The sequence below is a fragment of the Furipterus horrens genome, unplaced genomic scaffold, assembly GCF_987537825.1.
Source record: "Furipterus horrens unplaced genomic scaffold, mFurHor1.1.pri manual_scaffold_2, whole genome shotgun sequence".
NCBI classification, from domain to species: Eukaryota; Metazoa; Chordata; class Mammalia; order Chiroptera; family Furipteridae; genus Furipterus; species Furipterus horrens.
The window spans coordinates 127,623,158-127,643,941 of NW_028327172.1; the positions used below are offsets into that span (position 1 = coordinate 127,623,158).

The 20,784-nt window shown below is 37.1% G+C and overlaps 1 protein-coding gene across 1 annotated transcript; it reads left to right on the forward strand.

The window, feature by feature from the left end:
• Positions 1-18,196: 18,196 nt before the first annotated feature.
• LOC150019459 (small ribosomal subunit protein eS4, X isoform-like) lies at positions 18,197-19,046 on the forward strand. The gene has a single exon (XM_090267992.1). The coding sequence runs from the start codon at positions 18,209-18,211 to the stop codon at positions 18,998-19,000; it is 792 nt and encodes a 263-aa protein (XP_090124118.1). The 5' UTR covers positions 18,197-18,208; the 3' UTR covers positions 19,001-19,046.
• Positions 19,047-20,784: the final 1,738 nt, after the last annotated feature.

Genomic DNA, 20,784 nt, shown 5'->3' on the forward strand with positions numbered 1-20,784 from the left:
ACCAGCTTAGATTCACAGCTTGCCTTTGCTGGGACTCTCCAAGTCCAGCACAAGTAGCATCCATCTCAGACTGCTTTATAGCTCAGGCAGGGTGCCCCAGGCAAAACACAGGTAGGGGCTGACCTTGGCCTGCACCACCCAGGAAACCCTAGGGCCTACGTACCCAGTGGACAGCTACAAACTATGTTGGAGCACCACCACCCTGCCCCTGCACAGCTGATCCTCCATGGATCACAGAGGTTGGGGGTAAGTGGTCACAGCCAGAACTTGCAGCTGACTGGCCTGAGTAAATCCTCCCATTGACCTGCCAACAGCAATCAAGGCTCAACTACAAGAAGAGGGTGTACTCAGCCCACATGAAGGGTACACTTTGAGTACCCAGCTTGGGTCATAGGGGAGACTGTGCCACTGGACCCTACAGGTCACCTACTACATTAGGCCATACTACCAAGGCACAGAGTCAAAGAAGCTCTACCCAATACACAAAAACAAACACAGGGAGGCTGCCAAATTGAGGAGGTGAAGAAATATGGCCCAAATGAAAGAATAGAACAAAACCCCAGAAAAAATAACTGAACAAAATGGAGATAGTCAACATATTAGATGCAGAGTTCAAAACACTGGTAATCAGGATGCTCAGAGAAATGATCGGGTATGGCCACAAAATAAATGAAGAAATGAAGGTTATAAGAAGCAAAATAAAGAAAAATATACAGGGAACTAACATTCATGGGAAGGAAGCTGATATTCAGATCAAAGATTTGGTACAAAAGGAAAAAACAAACAATCACGCAGAAGAGAAAGAAGAAACAAGAATTGAATAAAATGAAGAGATGATTAGGAAACTCTAGGACAACTTTAAGCCTACAAACAACTGAATCACAGGGGTGCCAGAAGAGAAGAGGAAGAGCAAGAAATTGAAAGCTTATGTGAAAAAATAATGAAAGAAAAATTCCCTAATTTGGTGAAGAAAATAGACACACAAGTCCAGGAAAAACAGAGAATCCCAAACAAGTTGGACCCAAAGATGACCACACCAAGACACACCATAATTAAAATGCCAAAGGTTAAAGATAAAGAGAGAATCTTAAAATCAACAAGAGAAAGGAAGAGACTTACCTACAGAGGAGGTCCCATAAGACTGTCAACTGGTTTCTCAAAGGAAACTTTGCAGGCAAGAACAGGCTTGGAAGAAATATTCAAAGTGATGAAAAGCAAGGACCTACAATCAAAATTACTCTATCCAGCAAAGCTATCATTTAGAAGAGCAGATAAAATGCTTCCTAGACAAGGTAAAGCTAAAGGAGTTCGTCATCACCAAGTCATTATTATATGAAATATTAAAGGGACTCACTTAAGAAAAAGAATATCAAAACTATGAACATTAAAATTAAAACAAATTCACAACTATCAACAACTGAATCTAAAAACAAACACAAACTAAGAAAACAACCAGAATAGGAACAGAATCATAGAGATGGAGATCATCTGGAGGGTTATCAGCTGGGAGGTGGAAGAGGGAGGAAGGGAGAAATGGTGCAGGTACCAAGAAGCATAATTGGTAAAAACAAAATAAACAAGGGGATGTTAAGGATATTATAGGAAAGGGAGAAGCCAAAGAACTTACATGCATGACCATGGATGTGAATTAAAGGGGGTGATTGCTGAAGGAAAGAGGGGTACCTGGTGGAGGGGGTCAAAGTGAAAAACGTTGTGACAACTGTAACAGCATAATTAATAAGATATACTTTTAAAAAGAGCACAAAACAAAACAAACAAAAAAAAGAATCCTTGCTCACTTGAAATCCTAAAGGTAACCCATTTTGATATTGCAGTTACTTAAGAATCAGAAAGAACTAAGTTCAAATTCTGATTCTACCATTTAGCTATGGAAAATTGAATAAGTACTTAACTCAGTTTCTTTATCTATAAAACTTTATCTCCTTAGGGCTGTTATAAAGATTGCTTTAATATTATGTGTGTGTGTGTGTGTGTGTGTAATCTCAGTGTCCTACAAAACAAGATGTTCACTTGGCATCTTCTACACAGTTCTTCAGAATCCTGATCCCTTTTCTCTCATTAAATATGATCCACTGACTACCCTGCATTTAACAAGCAGAAATGTTGAGAATGAGAAAAATCTTACAGTAAATTTTGTGGCTACACTTGGAAAATGAAGTCAAAACTCCCATGAACATTTAAGTGGCCAAACATGATCCCACGGTTTCAATCTTCCTGCAAGGGAAGCTGCTAAACATAGTTCTATTTGCCCAGAAAAGGAAATAAAATTGGAGAGCATCTAACCTGTCTTTGCCTCAACTGTGGCCTAGGAGAAATTTGCCTCCTATAACTTAAGGAATATCCAAAAATATAGTGAGAGTGAGGATACAACCTCCTTTCTCTCTGGCTCCCGGTGTCAGGTATTTCTCTTTTTGCAGGTGAGATGCATTTGCCCTCAGAGGTACCCAATTGCTTTCTAGGCTGTTTAAGTCACAAGATAAACACTGTGCATGGTCTTGGAATTTCTTAACTGTTGGGAGAGTAAGGTAGGGTTGAAGATGAGTTAAGTGATTTAACTTGTATGTAACTTAAAATTTTTAATTTATAAAGTAAACTTAAATAATATGTGGGGTAAAATGCTAAATTCACATCAATTACTAAATGGAAAAACATGAAATTTCTTTTACATTTTATATAAGAAGAGGACTTCTACACTGAATTTGTGAATGTGTTTGTATTGTTTTAGGATTATTTCGGGGAAAAGGTATCAGTCAAAAATATTATCTTTTATGTTTTTAATTCTTTAACTGAAACTTTCTACTTTTTGTGTGTCAAATATTTTGATATATATATATATATATAATTACTAAATATTAGCATAATCTGAATATTATACACTAGCTATATAAAAACTTACACTTCATTATACCCTAAATGCCTTCCCACACCGTCAGCATAAATATACCAACATTCTCTCAGCTAAAAACTGTTATCACCCGAATGGCACTGTGTTAGTATTGCCATCCAACTGTTAAAAGCAGTTGTCTTTCGCAAGTGTTCAAAGACAGGCAGGTGAAGAGGTGTTGTAAGACAAAGTATAGCCAAGCCAAGTAACTAGTTCAAATTTGTGTCTGTCAACATGTCAGAAGAGGTGACTTGTTGTTAACTGGATTTCCAGACCTAAGACTTTTGTTTATTTGACTTTATAACACAGATAAAGTTTAACTCTTTCACTTCACATTTTAGTATTTAATATTATTTCCTTAGGTACCAAATGCATGATAATGGTATCTAATTAAATTAGCTAAGCTGCACAAAAAGAGAATTAATGGTTTCACTCCTGCTCCTTCTAACCCTCACTCAGAAAACCAATGTTAACATTTTTCTCATAGGTCATACAAATATATAAAGCATACAAGATGGGGTTGTATGAAACAGATTGCACTTCTTACTTAATATATTATAAATATTACTCCAGTTAATAAATATGGATCTTATTCATTTTAAATTAGAGACTAATATTCCCTAATACTATATACCATAATTGATTCATCTTGGACATTCATGCACTTTTTTGCTTGGGACACATGGTAGGAGCTACTTAACAATCTGCATTTAGTGGTTGCTTGTGCTGGTCTTGGAGGCACTTAAGAGAGACTGTGCTGTGAAGCTAGGCCAGCCGCTATTTATGTCAGTCTTGGGAACCTTCGATGAGCAACACAATGTGACCTGAAGCCAGTTGCCACTTGTACCAGGTCTGTGGCCACTTAGTTAAAGCTATGTTGCAAGCCAAGACTGACCACTGCTTATCCAGGCTTGGTGTCACCTGATGAGAGTTATAATGAAGGTTTAGACTGGTTGCCACTTGTGCTTAGAAAGAGGTATAAGGCAGATGGAGCCCGGCCACTACTTGTTTGGGGTTTGTGAACCTTTGAGACATTTTACAAAAGCTCACAGAGAAGGCCAAACCAGGTTGCTAGGGGGAGGAAATGCTGGCAAAGGCTCAGCCATGCAAGCAAATGGGATGGCGTGGGGTCTCAGGGAATCACCAGGGTTGGGTGAACAGTGATAGCCAGGTTAATGGAGAGCCCAGATTTGGCCCTTGCCTGTGCTGGGTTGACTGTGTGAGAGGAGTCCTCAACAAAGGAATAGTGGTGCCTGCCAACACTTCTGTCCCCAGAGAGAGTTGCCTCCACTCCTATGCCTCCAGGTCTCACTCTGAAGTTAGTCAGTTTAGTTCCTCCTCTTATGTCACTGATGTTTTGGGGCTGCTACCCCTGCTTTGGAGCTTAGAGTGAGTGAGGCTGTGAGCAAGTGAATCTGCACAGGCCTTTTAGGAGGAGCCTCTCAGTTTCCAACATCCCTTTGTCTTGCTGGGATGCAATCCCCGTTGTTTTTCACAGCCAGATGTTGCAGGGACTCCTCTTCCCAGCACTAGTACTCCAGGCTGGGGATCCCAGTGAGGGGCTAGACTCCTTGCTCCTAGGATAGGTCTTCACAGCCAAGATATCTCCCCCAATTCTTAATCACCACACTGTGGTTGTGGGTCCTGACTGTTCCACATCTTCACCACTCCTACTAGTCTCAATGTGGCTCCTGCTTTTTACCCGTAGTTATGAGAAGTCTGTTCAGCTAGTCTTCAGCTGGTTCTCAGTTATGACTATTCTATGATTCAGTTGTAATTTTTATGTGGTCATGGGAGGAGGTGAGTAGAGCATTTTCCTATCTGACATTTTGATTGCAAGTTGAGTAAATTTATTTGACATTAGCTTGGTTATCACATTGTAAGGCATATAAATGTCAAACCACTTTATTGCACATCTGAAACTAATATAACATATATGCCAACTACATTTAAATAAAATAATAATGATGGTGAAATCGATGCATTTAATATGGCTTGATCTATTCTTTGTTCCATTTGCTTTATCTAGTTATCTTTTCCTAGGATGACAACATTGTTTTAATTACAGGGGGTGATAGAGATGGCAGTTGCCCATGAGCATCTGTGTTTCCTTGTCTTCCTTGGCACATCGCTAGAAGACATTTCTTATTCCACATGTACATAGGTGAGGCCACAAACCAAAGAAGTCTTAAAAAGGTGAGACTTCTTCATCTTTTTGCCAGTCACTGGACGAATAGAGACTTTCAGAAGGAAGGAAGAGTACAAGATAGAAGGAACATGGGCATGCTGGTTTATGAGCACATCGCCTCTCAGTGCCAAATCTACTCCTTTGCCCTTCTTCACCACATTAGTGCTGATTCCTATTAACCAAGTGGTGCAACGTGGAGCCTGTCAGCAGAAGGCATTAGAAGAACACTCTACAAGGAAGGGGCTTCTTATCCTCATTCTGAGGTGACTTTTCCTATTGTCTTGCAACACATGGCAGCAAACAACTGGATCCCAGTGGCACTCACCCCCTCAGCAAGTTTTTCTGGCACCCCAGCAGACAGCTTCTCAGTGAGTCTTGCCAGCATAGTGGACAATTTCCTGCTTGCCAGCTCCAGACTGTGGCCCCTCAGTAAAATTCCTCACCTTCCAACAGACCACATTAGCTCTGACTCTCAGCTCTGAGGGGGTTGTAGGAGGCTCCTCCAAGTTTATTCCTTCCTTGGGTACTCTGCCTTAGTCCTAGAGGTCGTAACTGCTCCGTTATATTCCATTCCTCTGTTGCTTAGAGTTCTCTCTACACCTTAGTAGTTAATCTTCCTAGTTAATAAATCTCCATATTAAACTTTCTTTATTCAAATTACTGACATATTTTCTGTCTCTTGATTGATACAGCATGTCCAAGACTGACTGCTAGAAAAGAGCTTTTTGCCCTTACCACTGGTTACAAGAGGATGAACTGATTGTTTTAGCCTCTAAAATTTGAGGGTTGCTAGTCACAGCAATTAGACTACTTTGAAAGAAGAGTCAAATTACAGAATGAGAGTAATAGTTAATATGGCAAATGAACCGCTCTAGGGTCTTCTTTTTCATATTGGCATAGCTATTCTCAAGCAATAACACATTCATATAAATCTTTACTTAGCTCATTCTAGTAAATGAAAATTCCACTCCACTGGAATTCTGGCTAAAATGATACATTCATGAAATTTAATAATTTTATAATATTAACTTTTTTCCTTGTGAAGCATATTAGACCTCTATATTTGTCTAAACTTTATATAAGTCCTTCAATAAATGTTTTATTGTTTTTCATATAGGAAATACCTCACTTAAATTTATTTTATCATACTTCAAACCTTGTTAATTTTAATAGTTTTAGAAAAAGTTGTTTGGGTTTTTTTTTACCATTTGAAATAGAGCTAAATCTATATAATATTAACATTGATTGTTTCATTTCTTATTACATTAACTACAGCCTCTAAAAATGTTTACGTAAGCATGAAAGTAGGTATGCCAGTATTTTTCTTGACTTTTATGGATATAATGTAATATTGTACCATTTATTTTGTCATTTACTCTTAAAGACAAGTTAACTTGTCCTTCTCTTCCTTTTACTTAGAATTTTAGATAAGAAATTGTTGTTGGGTTTCATTAACAGTAGACCTCCACTAGCCACAGCTTCCTTTCATGGGATCTGAGGCACATTCCTAACCTTGAAATTGGCTGTATAAAACTTGATTGGGAGAAGGAACTACAGAGCTCCAAGAGCCCCACATGAGACCTTGCTCCCCTGCCTGAAAACTACCAACACAACTACAGGGGACTCAGAGCTCCACATGGCCCCAACGAGACCACTATTTCCCACCCTGTAAAACTCTAGACCTTGTCACCACTGCAAATTGTTTAAGAAAGCATCCCCCAAAGGAAAGTATAATTAGAACTATCTACCTCTTCTTGAGAGACTTTTAAGACTAACTCCATTATGCCCTAGATCCCTGGTTAGTGTCGGCCCATCACCGAAATCCCAAACCACTCCACCCTTTTTACACAGTCTTCATTCCCAGACTCTGCGCTTCTTATAGCTGTATAGATTCCCTAATTGGATCAAGCTGTTCTGATTCTGCCACTGGGTCTTAGCTGTGGTGCTACTGGCATTTTGTGCAGGTGGCCAGAGATGCTAACAGTCCTGTCATTCATGGACAGTTTCTGCACTGTAAGAATTAACTCATTTAAATAGCCAATAGTTTATTTGTTGAGAAACAGCTCCATTTTCATAAGTATCCCCCCCTAAAACTCCTGTCTTTCATCAGCAACGGCTTCTCTATTCTTGACCTCATCTCTGACTCTTCATTTTAACTCCTTGCTCTGAGAGAAACTTGGCTGATGACTCTGAATGACTCATCTGGAAGCTGTCAGAACTCCTAAATCCCAAGCTCCTCAGTTTCAACCTCACCCAGTCAGTCTATGCTGCCCATTATCAAAATCTATGACCCGTAAACTTCCATTGAAAAAAAAAAACTTCCCTTTAATAGGCTATGTATATTTATTTGCAGGAGAAAATCCTCCTGCTCGTATTGTCACCTCTCTCATGTTGTGGCATTTGAAAAAAGTCTTGTCTTATTACATAGAAATTTGCACTGGTAGTGTACCCAGGCAGCAAACCTTATTTGAAGAGCTTTCCACCCTCCCCCACATCTAGCTTATTTAAAACTTTCTAATTTCCTTCTGAGCCTGTGTTGTCATTTTCTGAATGCAATTGAGTGTGGCCTGTGTCTCCTGACAGAGCTTTCATGTACTGCTGTATGCTGTTATCACTACCTCTTGCTATTAAATTGCTTGGGCCTAAGAGACCTACTTCCTGGGGGAAGTTTCTTCCACATATCCATTATTTTTCACCTGGAAAATTACCATCCAATAGGATGCTTATCTGGAGCTTCTATGGGTGCCTCTGACATTAGTGACCCATAGTGCCTAGTGAGAAGTGAAATATCTCATATTTGCCTCTAAGCAGAGTCTCAAATAAGCATTATCCTCTCCTGATCTTCTGTTCTAGTGTTTCTCCACGTGCCGCACATTATAATGAGCACTGCCAGTGGGCCATTGCCAGGACTGTACCATCAGATGCTCTGCTTAAACTGGTGTGAGGTGAAGCCCAGATCTCATTTTTCTTTAAATGCACCAGTTATTCTAATGTGCCACAACTACTGAAAATGACTATTATACTTTTATGTTGAGTTTATAACAGTTCCATCTTCTTTACTAAGAGTTTTTTTCCCTGCTCTTCCATAAGTAAGGCCAATGCTGTGTGCTGATTTTGAGAGCATTCTTTCCTATTTCCCTTTGCTTTCTGGTGAATATATTGTTTGTCTAATACAGTGTTTGAGATTTCATTTGTGGACACAGTCAGTGAACCCTCTGTCTTACCAAAACATTTGTTCATATAATTTTTACCCACCATCACTCTGGAGTCAGATAATTCCACTCAGGCTTATTCTCCCATCCAACCAAGGCCTAATTAAACTCAATCTATTATTATCCTTACAGGCTATTAGCAGTTAAATCTTGTCATTGCTATGCCTGCCCTTAGAGTCCACAATTTTCAGGCCTGTTCACACAGAGCACAGCCAATACCTTCATAATCACCTGCTATAACTGTTATTTTGAAATTCATCTGGATGTCCTTTCAGAATTTTACATTGATCCTTCAATTTATGTTCTCCCATATTGATAACCATTTAGAATAACAAACTCTGTGTTTAATGTATCACAACTACTTTTAGGTGGAATACAGAGCCTAGGAAGGATGTGTGCAGGTTTAAGAAAACCACTTTCATTAATCATCTCACTCTGCTCTTCATGATCTGCATTCTATTCTTCTGTTAATACTATCTGTGATAAATTTATATTTCTGATCAGTGACAACAAAAATCTACACATCCTCTGACTTTTCAAGACTCCTCATTTAGAGAGTTTAATCTTATGTACATTTTTTATCTCTCTCTTTTTCACTTTATACTGGATTTTAATACCCAATCTTTCCTTTATTTCTTTCTCTTATATTTTTGAATATCACAACTTTCTCTTATGAAAATACCTCTGTTCTTTTAATTTAGTCAGTATTATGTTCTTATGTTTTTCTTTTACATTATCGTACTGCTCATGTTGTGATAGAAAGATTAAAATATTATTCAAATCACTCCAGTTTATCTTTAATACTCTGACCAAACTTGATTCCTAAAAATAAAAATGTTAGTGCAATACATCACATAAACAAAACAAAGGATAAAAGTTATATGACTATATCAATAGATACAGAAAAGCATTTGACAAAATTCAGCATTTATTTATAATAAAAATTCTCAGCAAACTGAGAATTAAGGGCACATACCTCAGCATAACAAAAGCCATATGTGGCAAATCCACAACTAACATCATATTCAATGGAAAAAGCTAAAAGCATTTTCCTTAAGATCAGGAAGAAGACAATGATGTCCACTTTCATCACTTTTACTCAACATGGCATTGGAAGTCCTAGCCATAGCAATCATACAAGATAAATAAAAGAAATAAGAGGCATCCAAATTGGAAAGGAAGAAGTAAAACTGTCATTATTTATATATGCCATGATAGTACATAGAGAGAATCCTAAATATTCTACCAAAAAACTATTAGACCTAATAAATGAATTTAGTAACATAGCAGTATACAAAATTAATACTCAGAAGTCATCTGCATTTTTATTAAATATTTTATTGTTCTGTTACAGTTTCCCCAATTTTTCTCCTTTTGCCCTCCTCCTCCCAGCCCACTCCCTGCTCCCATAGTCATTACCCACCTTGATGTCCATCTCTGTGGGTCATTCCTAAATGTTCCTTGCCTAGTCCCTTCCCCTTCTTTCCACGTTTATCCCCTCCTGCCTCCACTCCAGTTGCTGTCAGTCTACTCCTTGTTTCCATCCCTCTCATTCTATTTTGCTTGTTAGTTTATTATGTTCATTAGGTTCCTCTTATAGATGAGATCATATGGTATTTGTCTTTCATCAACTGGCTTATTTCACTTAGCATACATAATATTCTCCCATTCCATTCATGCTTTCACAAAAGGTAGAAGTTCTTTCTTTCTTTCTGCTCTGTAGTATTCCATTGTGTAAATGTACCACAGTTTCTTGATCCACTCATCCACTAATGGGCATTTAGGCTGTTTGCAGCACTTGACTATTGTAAACAGTGCTGCTATGAACATAGGAGGGAATAAGTTCTTTGATCAGCTGCATTTTTAAACAAACTAGGAGAAAGAGAAAATAAAACAATCCCATTTATAATTGCTTCAAAAAATAAAATACTTAGGAATAAATTTAACCAAGGAGGTAAAATACCTGAACTTGAAAAATTATGCCATTAAAAAATGAAATTGAAAAAGATACAAATAAATGAAAGCACATACTGTGCTCATGAATAGGAAGAATTAACATTGTTAAATATCCAAAGCAATCTATAGATTTTAATGCAATTTCTATCAAAAAATCAATCGCATTTTTCATGGAACTAAAACAAATAATTCTAAAATTTATAGAAAACCACAAAAGACCCTGAATAGTCACAGCAGTCTTGAGAAAGAACAAAGTTAGAAATATCATGCTACTTAATATAAAACTATATTAAAAAGCTATCATAATCAAAACAGTATGGTACTGGTATAAAAAAAAACATATATTGTTCAATGGAACAGAATAAAGAGTCCAGAAATAAACCCACACCTATATGATCAATTAATCTATGACAAAGGAGGCAAAAATATACAATGAAGTAAAAACAGTCTATTCAATAAATCATGTTAGGAAAACTTGACAGATAAATGCAATGAAATAAAACTAGACCACCTTCTTATATCATAAGTTCATACAAGAATAAACTTAAAATGAATTAAAGTTCTAAATGTAAGACCCAAAACTATAAAACTCCTAGAAGGAAACATAAGTAGTAAACTCTCTGACATTGTTCTTAATAATATTTTTTCCTTGGACAAGGAAAACAATAAATAAATAAATAAATGGAACTACTTCAAACTAAACAGTTTTTGCATAGCAAAGGAAATTATCAACAAAGCCAAAAGACAACCTACTGAGTGGGAATAGATTTTTACTAGTAATACATCAAATAAGGAGTTAATATCCAAAATGTATAGAGAAATCATACAATTTAACACCAAAAACACAAACAACCCAACTTAAAATATGGACAGAGAGCCTGGGTAGACATTTCTCCAAAGAGGACATACAGATGACCAATAGACATATGAAACAATGTTGAATGTTATTAATCATCAAAGAAATGTAAATTAAAAGCACAATGAAGTATCACCTCCTACCTGTCAGAATAGCTGCCATCAATAAATCAACAAACAAATATTGAGGAGGATGAAGAAAAAGGGAAGCCTCACATATTATTGGTGGAACTACAAATTGGTGCAGCTACTATGAAAAACACTGCAGAGGTTTCTAAAAAAATTATTTTAAACTACCTTATGACCCAGCAATTCCACTTCCGGGTACTTAACTCCCCAAAAATCTAAAACACTAATTTTAAAAGATATATGCACTACTATGGTCATTACAGCATTATTTACAATAGCCAAGCTATGGAAGCAACGTAAGTGCCCATCAATAGACAACTGGATGAGAAAGAGGTGGTATGTATATACAATGGGATATTACCTGGCCAGAGAAAAAAATTGAAATATTACCATTTGCAACAACATGGATAGACCTAGAATGTATTTTGCTAAGTGAAATTAGTCAGACAGAGAAAGATAAGTACCATATAATTTCACTTATATGTGGACTCTGAAGAAAAAAATGAACAAAAAATACAAAAACAGACTCATAGATACAGAGAACAAACTGATGGCTGCTAGAAGGGTGGGGGACAAGGGATGGGTGAAAGAGGTGAAGAAGGGATTAAAAAGTACAAATTGGTACAGGGTTACAAAATAGGCACAGGGATTTAAAGGACAGCATAAGAAATAATAGTCAATAATATTGTAATAACTATGTATGGTGCCAGATGAAAACTAGACTTACCAGGGAGATCACTTCATTAATTATATAAATGTCTAACCACCATTCTGTACACCTGAAACTAATATAAAATAATATTGAATGTCAACTATAATTGAAAAATAAAAATTAAAAAGCACAGCATACATACAGAATTGTTCTAACTTTAGTCATGCTAATGAAGTCACTGAATTTCCACTGTATAAGGGAGTTTGTAAAATTACTCAGTATCTTGCTTTGGGTATTTTTGCTTTTAGAAGCCCTTGAGGTGCTAGTGGAGGATAACAACACCCTCCTGCAGAGATGAGAACAGAATTCTCAAAGGAATCAATAAAAAAGCAGGAACAGTTAGCATTCGATGAAATTTTCACTGAAGAATATGTCTGTCAATGTGTTGCCAGCTCAGTTGCCATCTATATCCACGTGGTCATTGAAATAGAAACTTTAAAAAAATCACTTTTGTTACAGCCAAGTAAAGGAAGATTTGAAAGCAGAAGTGTCATTTTTTTTTTAAGTAGTGTTCTATCACCACAATTTCTCTTATCACTTTTGTCATTTTGCAAGTCAGGATGTAGAGGTATCATGCTGAAACACACATTTGCAAACATCTGTGTGTGGTATTCTAGTAAGCATTTGGGTTTCTAGTGTCATTCTCTGCCAACACCCAGATAATCTTAGAGTCCCCTGAAACTGTACCAAAATTTCAAGGTGTGAAGTTAGTGCCCCATAAGGATTATCTCACAGTGAGGTTCTTGGACATGATAAAGTCAAGGTTCCAGGGCCCCACTTGGAGCTTGTCATTCCTGGCAGGTAGATGAAGGGACTAGTATGCAATAGACCAGGAGGCTCCTTGGAGTTCTTTCTGTCAAAAATCACTCAGACATGATGTTTATTTGTAGTAGCCTTTTTGTCTGAACTAAGGGAAGATGGATGAACTAAAACCTACTTGGACTTGTCATTAATGACCCAAATCAATCACTGCAAAAAGTCACTGCATTACCTCAAAAAGAGGATTGAAACAAAGGCATTCTGGTAAAATGAGAGATGACAACTTTACAACACTTATTCTAATCATAAATAATTTGTTAATTCAAAAAAATAGAGAGATTTTAACCCTTCAGAAAGGAAATACATAAACAATATATTCTGTCTTATGTGGTAATACAAAAGAGCAACAAACACAAAATTTGGTTTGCACCAATTTTTCCACAATAGTACCTTTCAAAGCAGGTGACTGATACCTTTGCGGATTGTACTGAACATGCAGAAACTCAACTAAACCATGAATTTAAGGCAGGGTGGATCTATGGGAAGTTCTTCAGAGACTATATTTACAGTTCAGAATTGCCTCAGCTCAAAATTATCTTTCATTTGTACTCCTTAATATACACACTGGAAAGTTAACAAAGGAAGCTTCATGAATATAGAATTAGTAAATATCATCTCTGTATTACTTGGTTTTCTGACCTTTGGGGCCCACCGACAATTAGCTTAACAAACACCACAGCCTAAGTAATAGCCAAAATACTATCATGCCCACATTCCCCACTCTTGCTAGATAGAGTTATTTATAAGGAGGGATATAGGCCAAAGATCATGATAGAGTACTTACTTTGGGGAAAAACTCCAATACTCAGAGTATAAAGATGTTCCTTCTCTATGGAATATACCTACTTTCAATAATGCAGGTGATCAGACAACAGGAATACTTTATGAGCATAATTGTATTCTAAACTTCTGACTCCAGTGTATTACAACCCTGAAGACTGAAATAACTTACAAATAAGATTGTAATGTGTCTGTTGCTGAATACTAGAAATTGAGAAATACTTTGTTTCATTTAAAATAAAAGAAAATAGAAAACATGAATTGAAGACTGGCAAGCTTTGTATTGGTCCTGGGTAAGTGTATGAAATAGACCCTCAGTGGGTGGTTTGTAAGCATTGTGAAGAAAGTGGTCACTAGAAGCCAAGTGGGTTCAGTAGGAGGAAGTCATGTTGTCCTTGCTATTTTTGTTTATATGGTTATAAGACCAATTTAGTTCTCAGGGGAAAGTATCCCACTTAAAACTAGACTAATGCTAATTAAAGAAGAAAAGAAAGCTTAAGGTAATGGTAATGGTTGCCAGAAAATAGAGTTTGGAATTAGCAAGAGCAAAAAGATAAATTTGATGATACAGTACATAAACAAGTCTACTGTGCACTCTAAAAAGCAACAAAAAGAAAATCCATTAAGGTAATTCAACAAGTGTTCTAGACAAATAAACAAATAAAAAGAATGGAACTTAATTGGAGATTGTATTTGCTACAGTGGTATTTATAAAATTTGATATTTATGAGTCTCAAAACATGTTATTATCTAGAACATGAATTATATATTTTTCATAGAATCAAAATTATTAGAACTAAAAAGGTTCTGATTTAGTATAACTTTGAACTGATCAGTCTTCAGATTTAGAAAATGCTCTATCTTCATTTGTAGATGGGGCAAATGAGATCTAAGAACTTTAAATGGCAATTAACAAATGAAATGTAAAATTGAAATCTGGATCTGAAATACAGATCTACACTCCACACTCTTTACTAAATATCTGAATGTTTGATTTTATTTTTATTTTCATTATGCCATCTCATGCACTTAATGGAATTGCTATCTGTCTGTCCCTTACTAAGCTCCCCAAGATGATTACAAGAGGAAAAAACAGTGCTTAACATGCAAGTGTAAAATTCTATGTGAGGGTTGAAAATAATAATAATTAGAGGAATGAAAAGGAAAGATTTTAGTGTTTTTATGTCAGCTGCCTAGCCAGACATTTTTAAGATATGTTAAAAGTCTATTTAAATATTTATTCAGGAAATATTACAGATTTTATGTTACATCTTTGAAATGAAGAAATGACGTATCTAATATGTCCTATCTCTGTCCCTTAGTCATTCTCTATTCACTTACACTGATGTTTCTTCTCAACATTTGTGACTTACTAAGACTATACTATTTGTACATTTATTTGTTTAAATGTCTTCCCTTTGAATGTAATTTGACTTGTTTGTTCACATCTAAGACCAATACATTTTCTGAAACACAGTAAGATTCCAAAAGAATATTTGCTAAAAGAATAAATTAATTTCAATTATCAAAGCATGTATATATAATACGTGATACATGTATTTGCTTGGTGAACTGCACTAACTTAACACAAGTGTATAATTTGCTAAAATTCTAAATAAATATCTTAATTTCAGTGTTTCTATATTTATAAGAATTAGCAAGTCAGCCCTTCTGTGATTTGCAAACTCTTCATGTTTTCTAGAACACCAATAGAAAACTTCAAACCTCAAAGTGTAAAATGATAGTCTAGGAAATGTCTGAATATATCAATATTCTTCATAAAAATCCTTTAAAAAATGCATTTTATTAATAAATAAGCTTTGAAGTAGGTGTTTATTTAGATACTTCTTGATCATCTTAGTGAGGTTTATACATCAAATTTTATGATATTGGGGCTAATTTAGAAATAACAGGGACCTTGCCCTGGTACTCTATAAAATAAAGAGTGATCTGGTAAGAAAATGGGGCAAATGTAGAGTTTTATGGGAAGAAAACAAATGTAAGCATGAAGACTAAATTGAAATTTAATAGACTATTAATACAAGGGCAGAATTTAAATGAAAAATAAAATAAAATCTTAGAAACTGCTTCAAATGCTTCCCTAGGAGCACAGTCCTCTCTGCAGTGATGCCTCATCACTGTCTACCATTTTTGTTCCCACTGGGTCCACATTCAACATCAAGTCCAAATCATTTTATGGTAACTAGTTCCAGATGATGGCAGATGTATTGGGTTGCAGAGTTTTAAAATAAACTACTAAATATAATAGCAGCCATCTGTTTTAGAATTTTCTGTTTATTGTTTTCTATGGAGTAACAGGCAAAAACAGAAACAAAACAGCTGTCATGGAAAATACTGAAAGGAGGCAGCAGGGAAGCAAAGGGAACTTGAGGCTGAACAACTCACTGGAGAGAGTGATGTGAGCACCCCACCACCGCTCCCCATTATAGTATTGTTGCTGGACACTTCCCTTTCTTCCCCCACTCCATCAGGATGATATGAGACTTGAAAGAAGATAATGTGTACAGGATACAACCTACTGTTTGGGAGAACGGGGAGGAGGCGTGGGTGTGAAATAGAAGTGTGGATAGGCAGCCTCCTGTACATGCCCCAACCCACCCTCCCACCAGAAATTCAACCCACACCTATGAGCCCTCTCAAGGCAGAGGAGGTTGTGGAAGGGGCTGAGCTCCTCAGTCAGCCAGATGGGGGAAAGTTCCCACCAATAAACAGGCTCTCTGCTTTGGGCAGAGACAAAAAACACTGGAGACAAACCCACCATCTTTGTTTTATTTCTTTTTTTTTTTTTCCCTTCCTTAAAGGAGCCAAAGCACAGGTTTTATGTTTGTGACTATCCACCTTGGGCTCCAGCAAAGGAAGGGTGGTGCAATTTGGGGCCACATGAGGAGAGTCTGGAGAGGGAGGCACTGGTGAGTCTTGGGAAGGTGGCTGTGGGATATTGAGGGTCCCAATATACCTAGGCTCAACAAATATACCTCGGCTCCACAGCAGCCATCTTTCTTGAGAAGAGCTAGCCCCTCCCAGGGGAAAATCAATCACCTTACCTTGTGGGATACGACTCCCCCCATCCTCTGGAAATCCCCTCTCCACAACCTCAAAAAACCTGTTTGCTCCACTCAGCACATACTTTTTTGTACTTTTTTCAGTTCTGTTCTGTCTTGGTGTTTTGTTTTGTTTGGATTGTTTTCTCTTTCTTTCTTTTCTGCCAACCTTCATGTTAACCCTTGCTGAGGAAACAGCAACATAAACAGACTCAGAGGTCATCAAAGACCAGTAGTAGGGTGCAGCCAATCCATACACTATTCTAGGAAACAGACTGGTTTTACCCACTCATTGGAGAAACACAGAAATACCTTCCCAGTGTCCAGCAGACCCAAAATTTGAGCTCAGGAAACCTAAAAAAAAAATACCTAGGAAGAAACTTAACCAACCAAGGAGGTAAATGACCTATACTTGGAAAACTATAGAACACTGAAGAAAGAAATTGAGGAAGAGACAAATAAATGGAAGCATATACCCTGTTCATGGACTGGAAAAATTAACATCATTAAAATGTCCATACTACCCAAAGCAATTTATAGATTCAATGAAATCCCTACTAAAATACCAATGACATATTTCACAGACCTAGAACAAATACTTCAACAATTTATATGGAACCAAAAAGGAACCCGAATAGCCAGAGCAATCTTGAGAAAGAACAAAGTTGGAGGGATCACAATACCTGATATCAAAATATACTACAAGTCAACTATAATCAAAACAGTCTGGTACTGGCATAAGAACAGACATATAGATCAATGGAACAGAATAGAGAGTCCAAAAATAAACCCATGTCTCTATGGTCAATTAGTATATGACAAAGGGGGCAAGAGATTTCAATGGAGTAAAAATAGCCTCTTCAATAAATGGTGTTGGAAAAATTGGACTGGGTCATTCAAAAAAAGAAATGAAACTAGATCACCAACTTACATCATACAACAGAATAAACTCAAAATGGATTAAAGACATAAATATATGTCACAATGTCATAAAAGTCTTAGAGAAAAACATAAGCAGTAAAATTTCAGATATCTCATGTCGCAATATTTTTGATGATATATCTCCTAGGGCAAGGGAAATAAAGGAAAAAAAATTTAATTGGGAATACATGAAATAAAAAAGCTTTGCATGTCTAAAGAAACCATCATCAAAATGAAAAAGAATTAACTGTATGAGAGGACATATTTGCCAATGCTACATCAGACAAGGGTTTAATCTCCAAAATATATAAAGAACTCACATGACTCAACCCCAGAAAGACAAACAATACAATTAAAAAATGAGCAGAGGGCCTGAATAGACACTTCTCCAAGAAGGACATACAGATGGCCCATAGGCATATGAAAAAATGCTAAACATCACTATCCATCAGAGAGATGCAAATTAAAAACACAATGAGATATCACCTCACACCAGTCAGAATGGCCATCATTAATATATCAACAAACAAATAATGGTAAGGATGTGGAGAAAAGGGAACACTAGTGCACTGTTGGTGGGAATGCAGACTGGTGCAGCCACTATGGAAAACAGTATGGAATTTCCTCAAAAAAATTAAAAATGAGCCTCTTTCTGTGCTTAGCGCAGCAATGGCTCGTGGTCCCAAGAAGCATCTGAAGCGTGTAGCAGCTCCAAAGCATTGGATGCTGGATAAACTGACTGGTGTGTCTGCTCCTCGGCCATCTACCGGTCCCCACAAGCTGAGAGAATGTCTCCCTCTCATCATTTTCTTAAGGAACAGACTTAAATATGCCCTAACAGGAGACGAAGTAAAGAAGATCTGCATGCAGCAGTTCATTAAGATTGATGGCAAGGTCCGAACTGATATAACCTACCCTGCTGGTTTTATGGATGTGATCAGCATTGACAAGACCGGAGAGAATTTCCGTCTGATCTATGACACCAAGGGTCGCTTTGCTGTTCATCGTATTACACCTGAGGAGGCCAAGTACAAGTTGTGCAAAGTGAGGAAGATCTTTGTGGGCACAAAAGGAATCCCTCACCTGGTAACACATGATGCTCGCACCATCCGCTACCCTGATCCCCTCATCAAGGTCAACGACACCATTCAGATTGATTTGGAGACTGGCAAAATTACTGATTTCATCAAGTTTGATACTGGTAACCTGTGTATGGTGACTGGAGGTGCCAACCTGGGAAGAATTGGTGTGATTACCAACAGAGAGAGACACCCTGGGTCCTTTGACATTGTTCACGTGAAAGATGCTAATGGCAACAGCTTTGCCACCCGGCTCTCCAACATTTTTGTTATTGGCAAAGGCAACAAACCATGGATTTCCCTTCCCCGTGGAAAGGGTATCCGCCTCACCATTGCTGAAGAGAGAGACAAGGGACTGGCTGCCAAACAGAGCAGTGGATGAAATGAGCTCTAGGTGATGCGATTGGAAGTCTTTGTACTTAATTAAAGCTAATACAACATGAAAAAAAAAAAATTAAAAATGAAAATCCTTCTGACCCTGCAGTTCCACTGCTGGGAATATACCATAAGAATCCAATTCAAAAGAACTTATGCACCCGAATGTTCATACTGGCATTATTTACAATAGCCAAGTGCTGGAAACAGCCTAAGTGCCCATCAGTAGATGAATGGATTAAAAAAACTATGGTACATCTACACAATGAAATTCTATGCAGCGGAATGAAAGAAGAATGAATTCCTACCCTTTGTGACAGCATGGATGGAACTGGAAACTATTATGCTAAGGGAAATAAGCCAGTCAGTGAAAGAGAAATGCCATGTGATCTCACCTATAAGAGGAATCTAATGAACAAAATAAACTAATGAGAAAAACAGAACCAGAGACACAGAAACAATGAACAGACTGACAGCTGCCAGAGGAAACGAGGGTGGTAGGGAGAATGGTGCAAAGAAGGGGAAGGGAGCAGTCAAAGAACATAAATGAATGACCTATGGACATGAAAATCGTGTGGGGATGGACTGTGGGAGTGGGGGGTGGGGCAGGATGGAGAAGAGCAAAGAGGGAAAATTGGGACAATTATAATAGAATAAACAAGAATTTTAAAAATGTTGAAAGGCAAAATGTTTTGCATTAAACTACTATTAAAATTAATATATTAGTTGTTTTAAATAACTAGATTTGTTTTAAAAACTGGTTATGAATTTTTTAAATTAAATTGTCCTGTTACATTTGCATCATTTTGCTTCATCATTAATAGCTGAAGAATATTATAAATTCTTAAAATTTATGTAAACTGAAAGTTACTTCTCACTGACAGGTATATATAATATGCTGATGTATATAATAAATATTTCATTTAGACTTTCATTTAAAATGGAAGTGGGTTGGCAGCCCCATGAATTTTACCTCTCACAACTTTCCACTTAAACTGCATTCGTAGTGACAGAAATTATATTGCTGGATATTTGGAGGAATTGCTACAAACAGATTGATTTAAGTGTATGTAGAGAAAAAATATTTTTATACCCAAAAGAAGACAGAAAGAAAATACAGAGGATGGCAAAAGTAGGTTTACAGTTGCACATAATAAATAATACAATAATTAATAAGTAAATAAAATAAAAGAATAAACTCTGTGTTTTGTGTATTCACAATCATAAACCTACTATGCCCACCCCTGTATTTTCTCTTCCAATGCCTTCCTGTGGATTAAGAACTCTAAGGATTGTATCTTTGCTTCCAGACCATTACTACTTTCACCCTCTTTTAGACTCAGGCAATTTTAGGACATCTCTGCTCCCTTTCTTGTTACTATAGTCAATTGAAATGAAGTCCTTCCTCATCTGGCTCAGTCTCCCATTTTCCTGAAGGACAACAGTGTTCCATCAAAACCCAGCCCTTCGGTTCACTGGACTACTGGTTACCAGTAGCCTCTTTCAAGTCCAGCTGAGATACCCACAAGCAGATTGGTGCTCTGGGCCTTGCCACCACCCACAACTGCTCAACCTCCAGAAATGCTCATTCAGGTATCCTGCTTTCTCAGCACAACTGCCTCTCCTTCCACCTTACTTGTTCATCTTCTCCCCACAAACAGTGTGCTGGCCTCATTAGACCTCCGGCCCATGGATGTATGTCACAGTTCTTCCAATACATGAGAATTTTCTTTTGTGCACCTTCCAGTTATTCAAATCCTAATCACCAAAACACCTCACTCTGAAACCTAA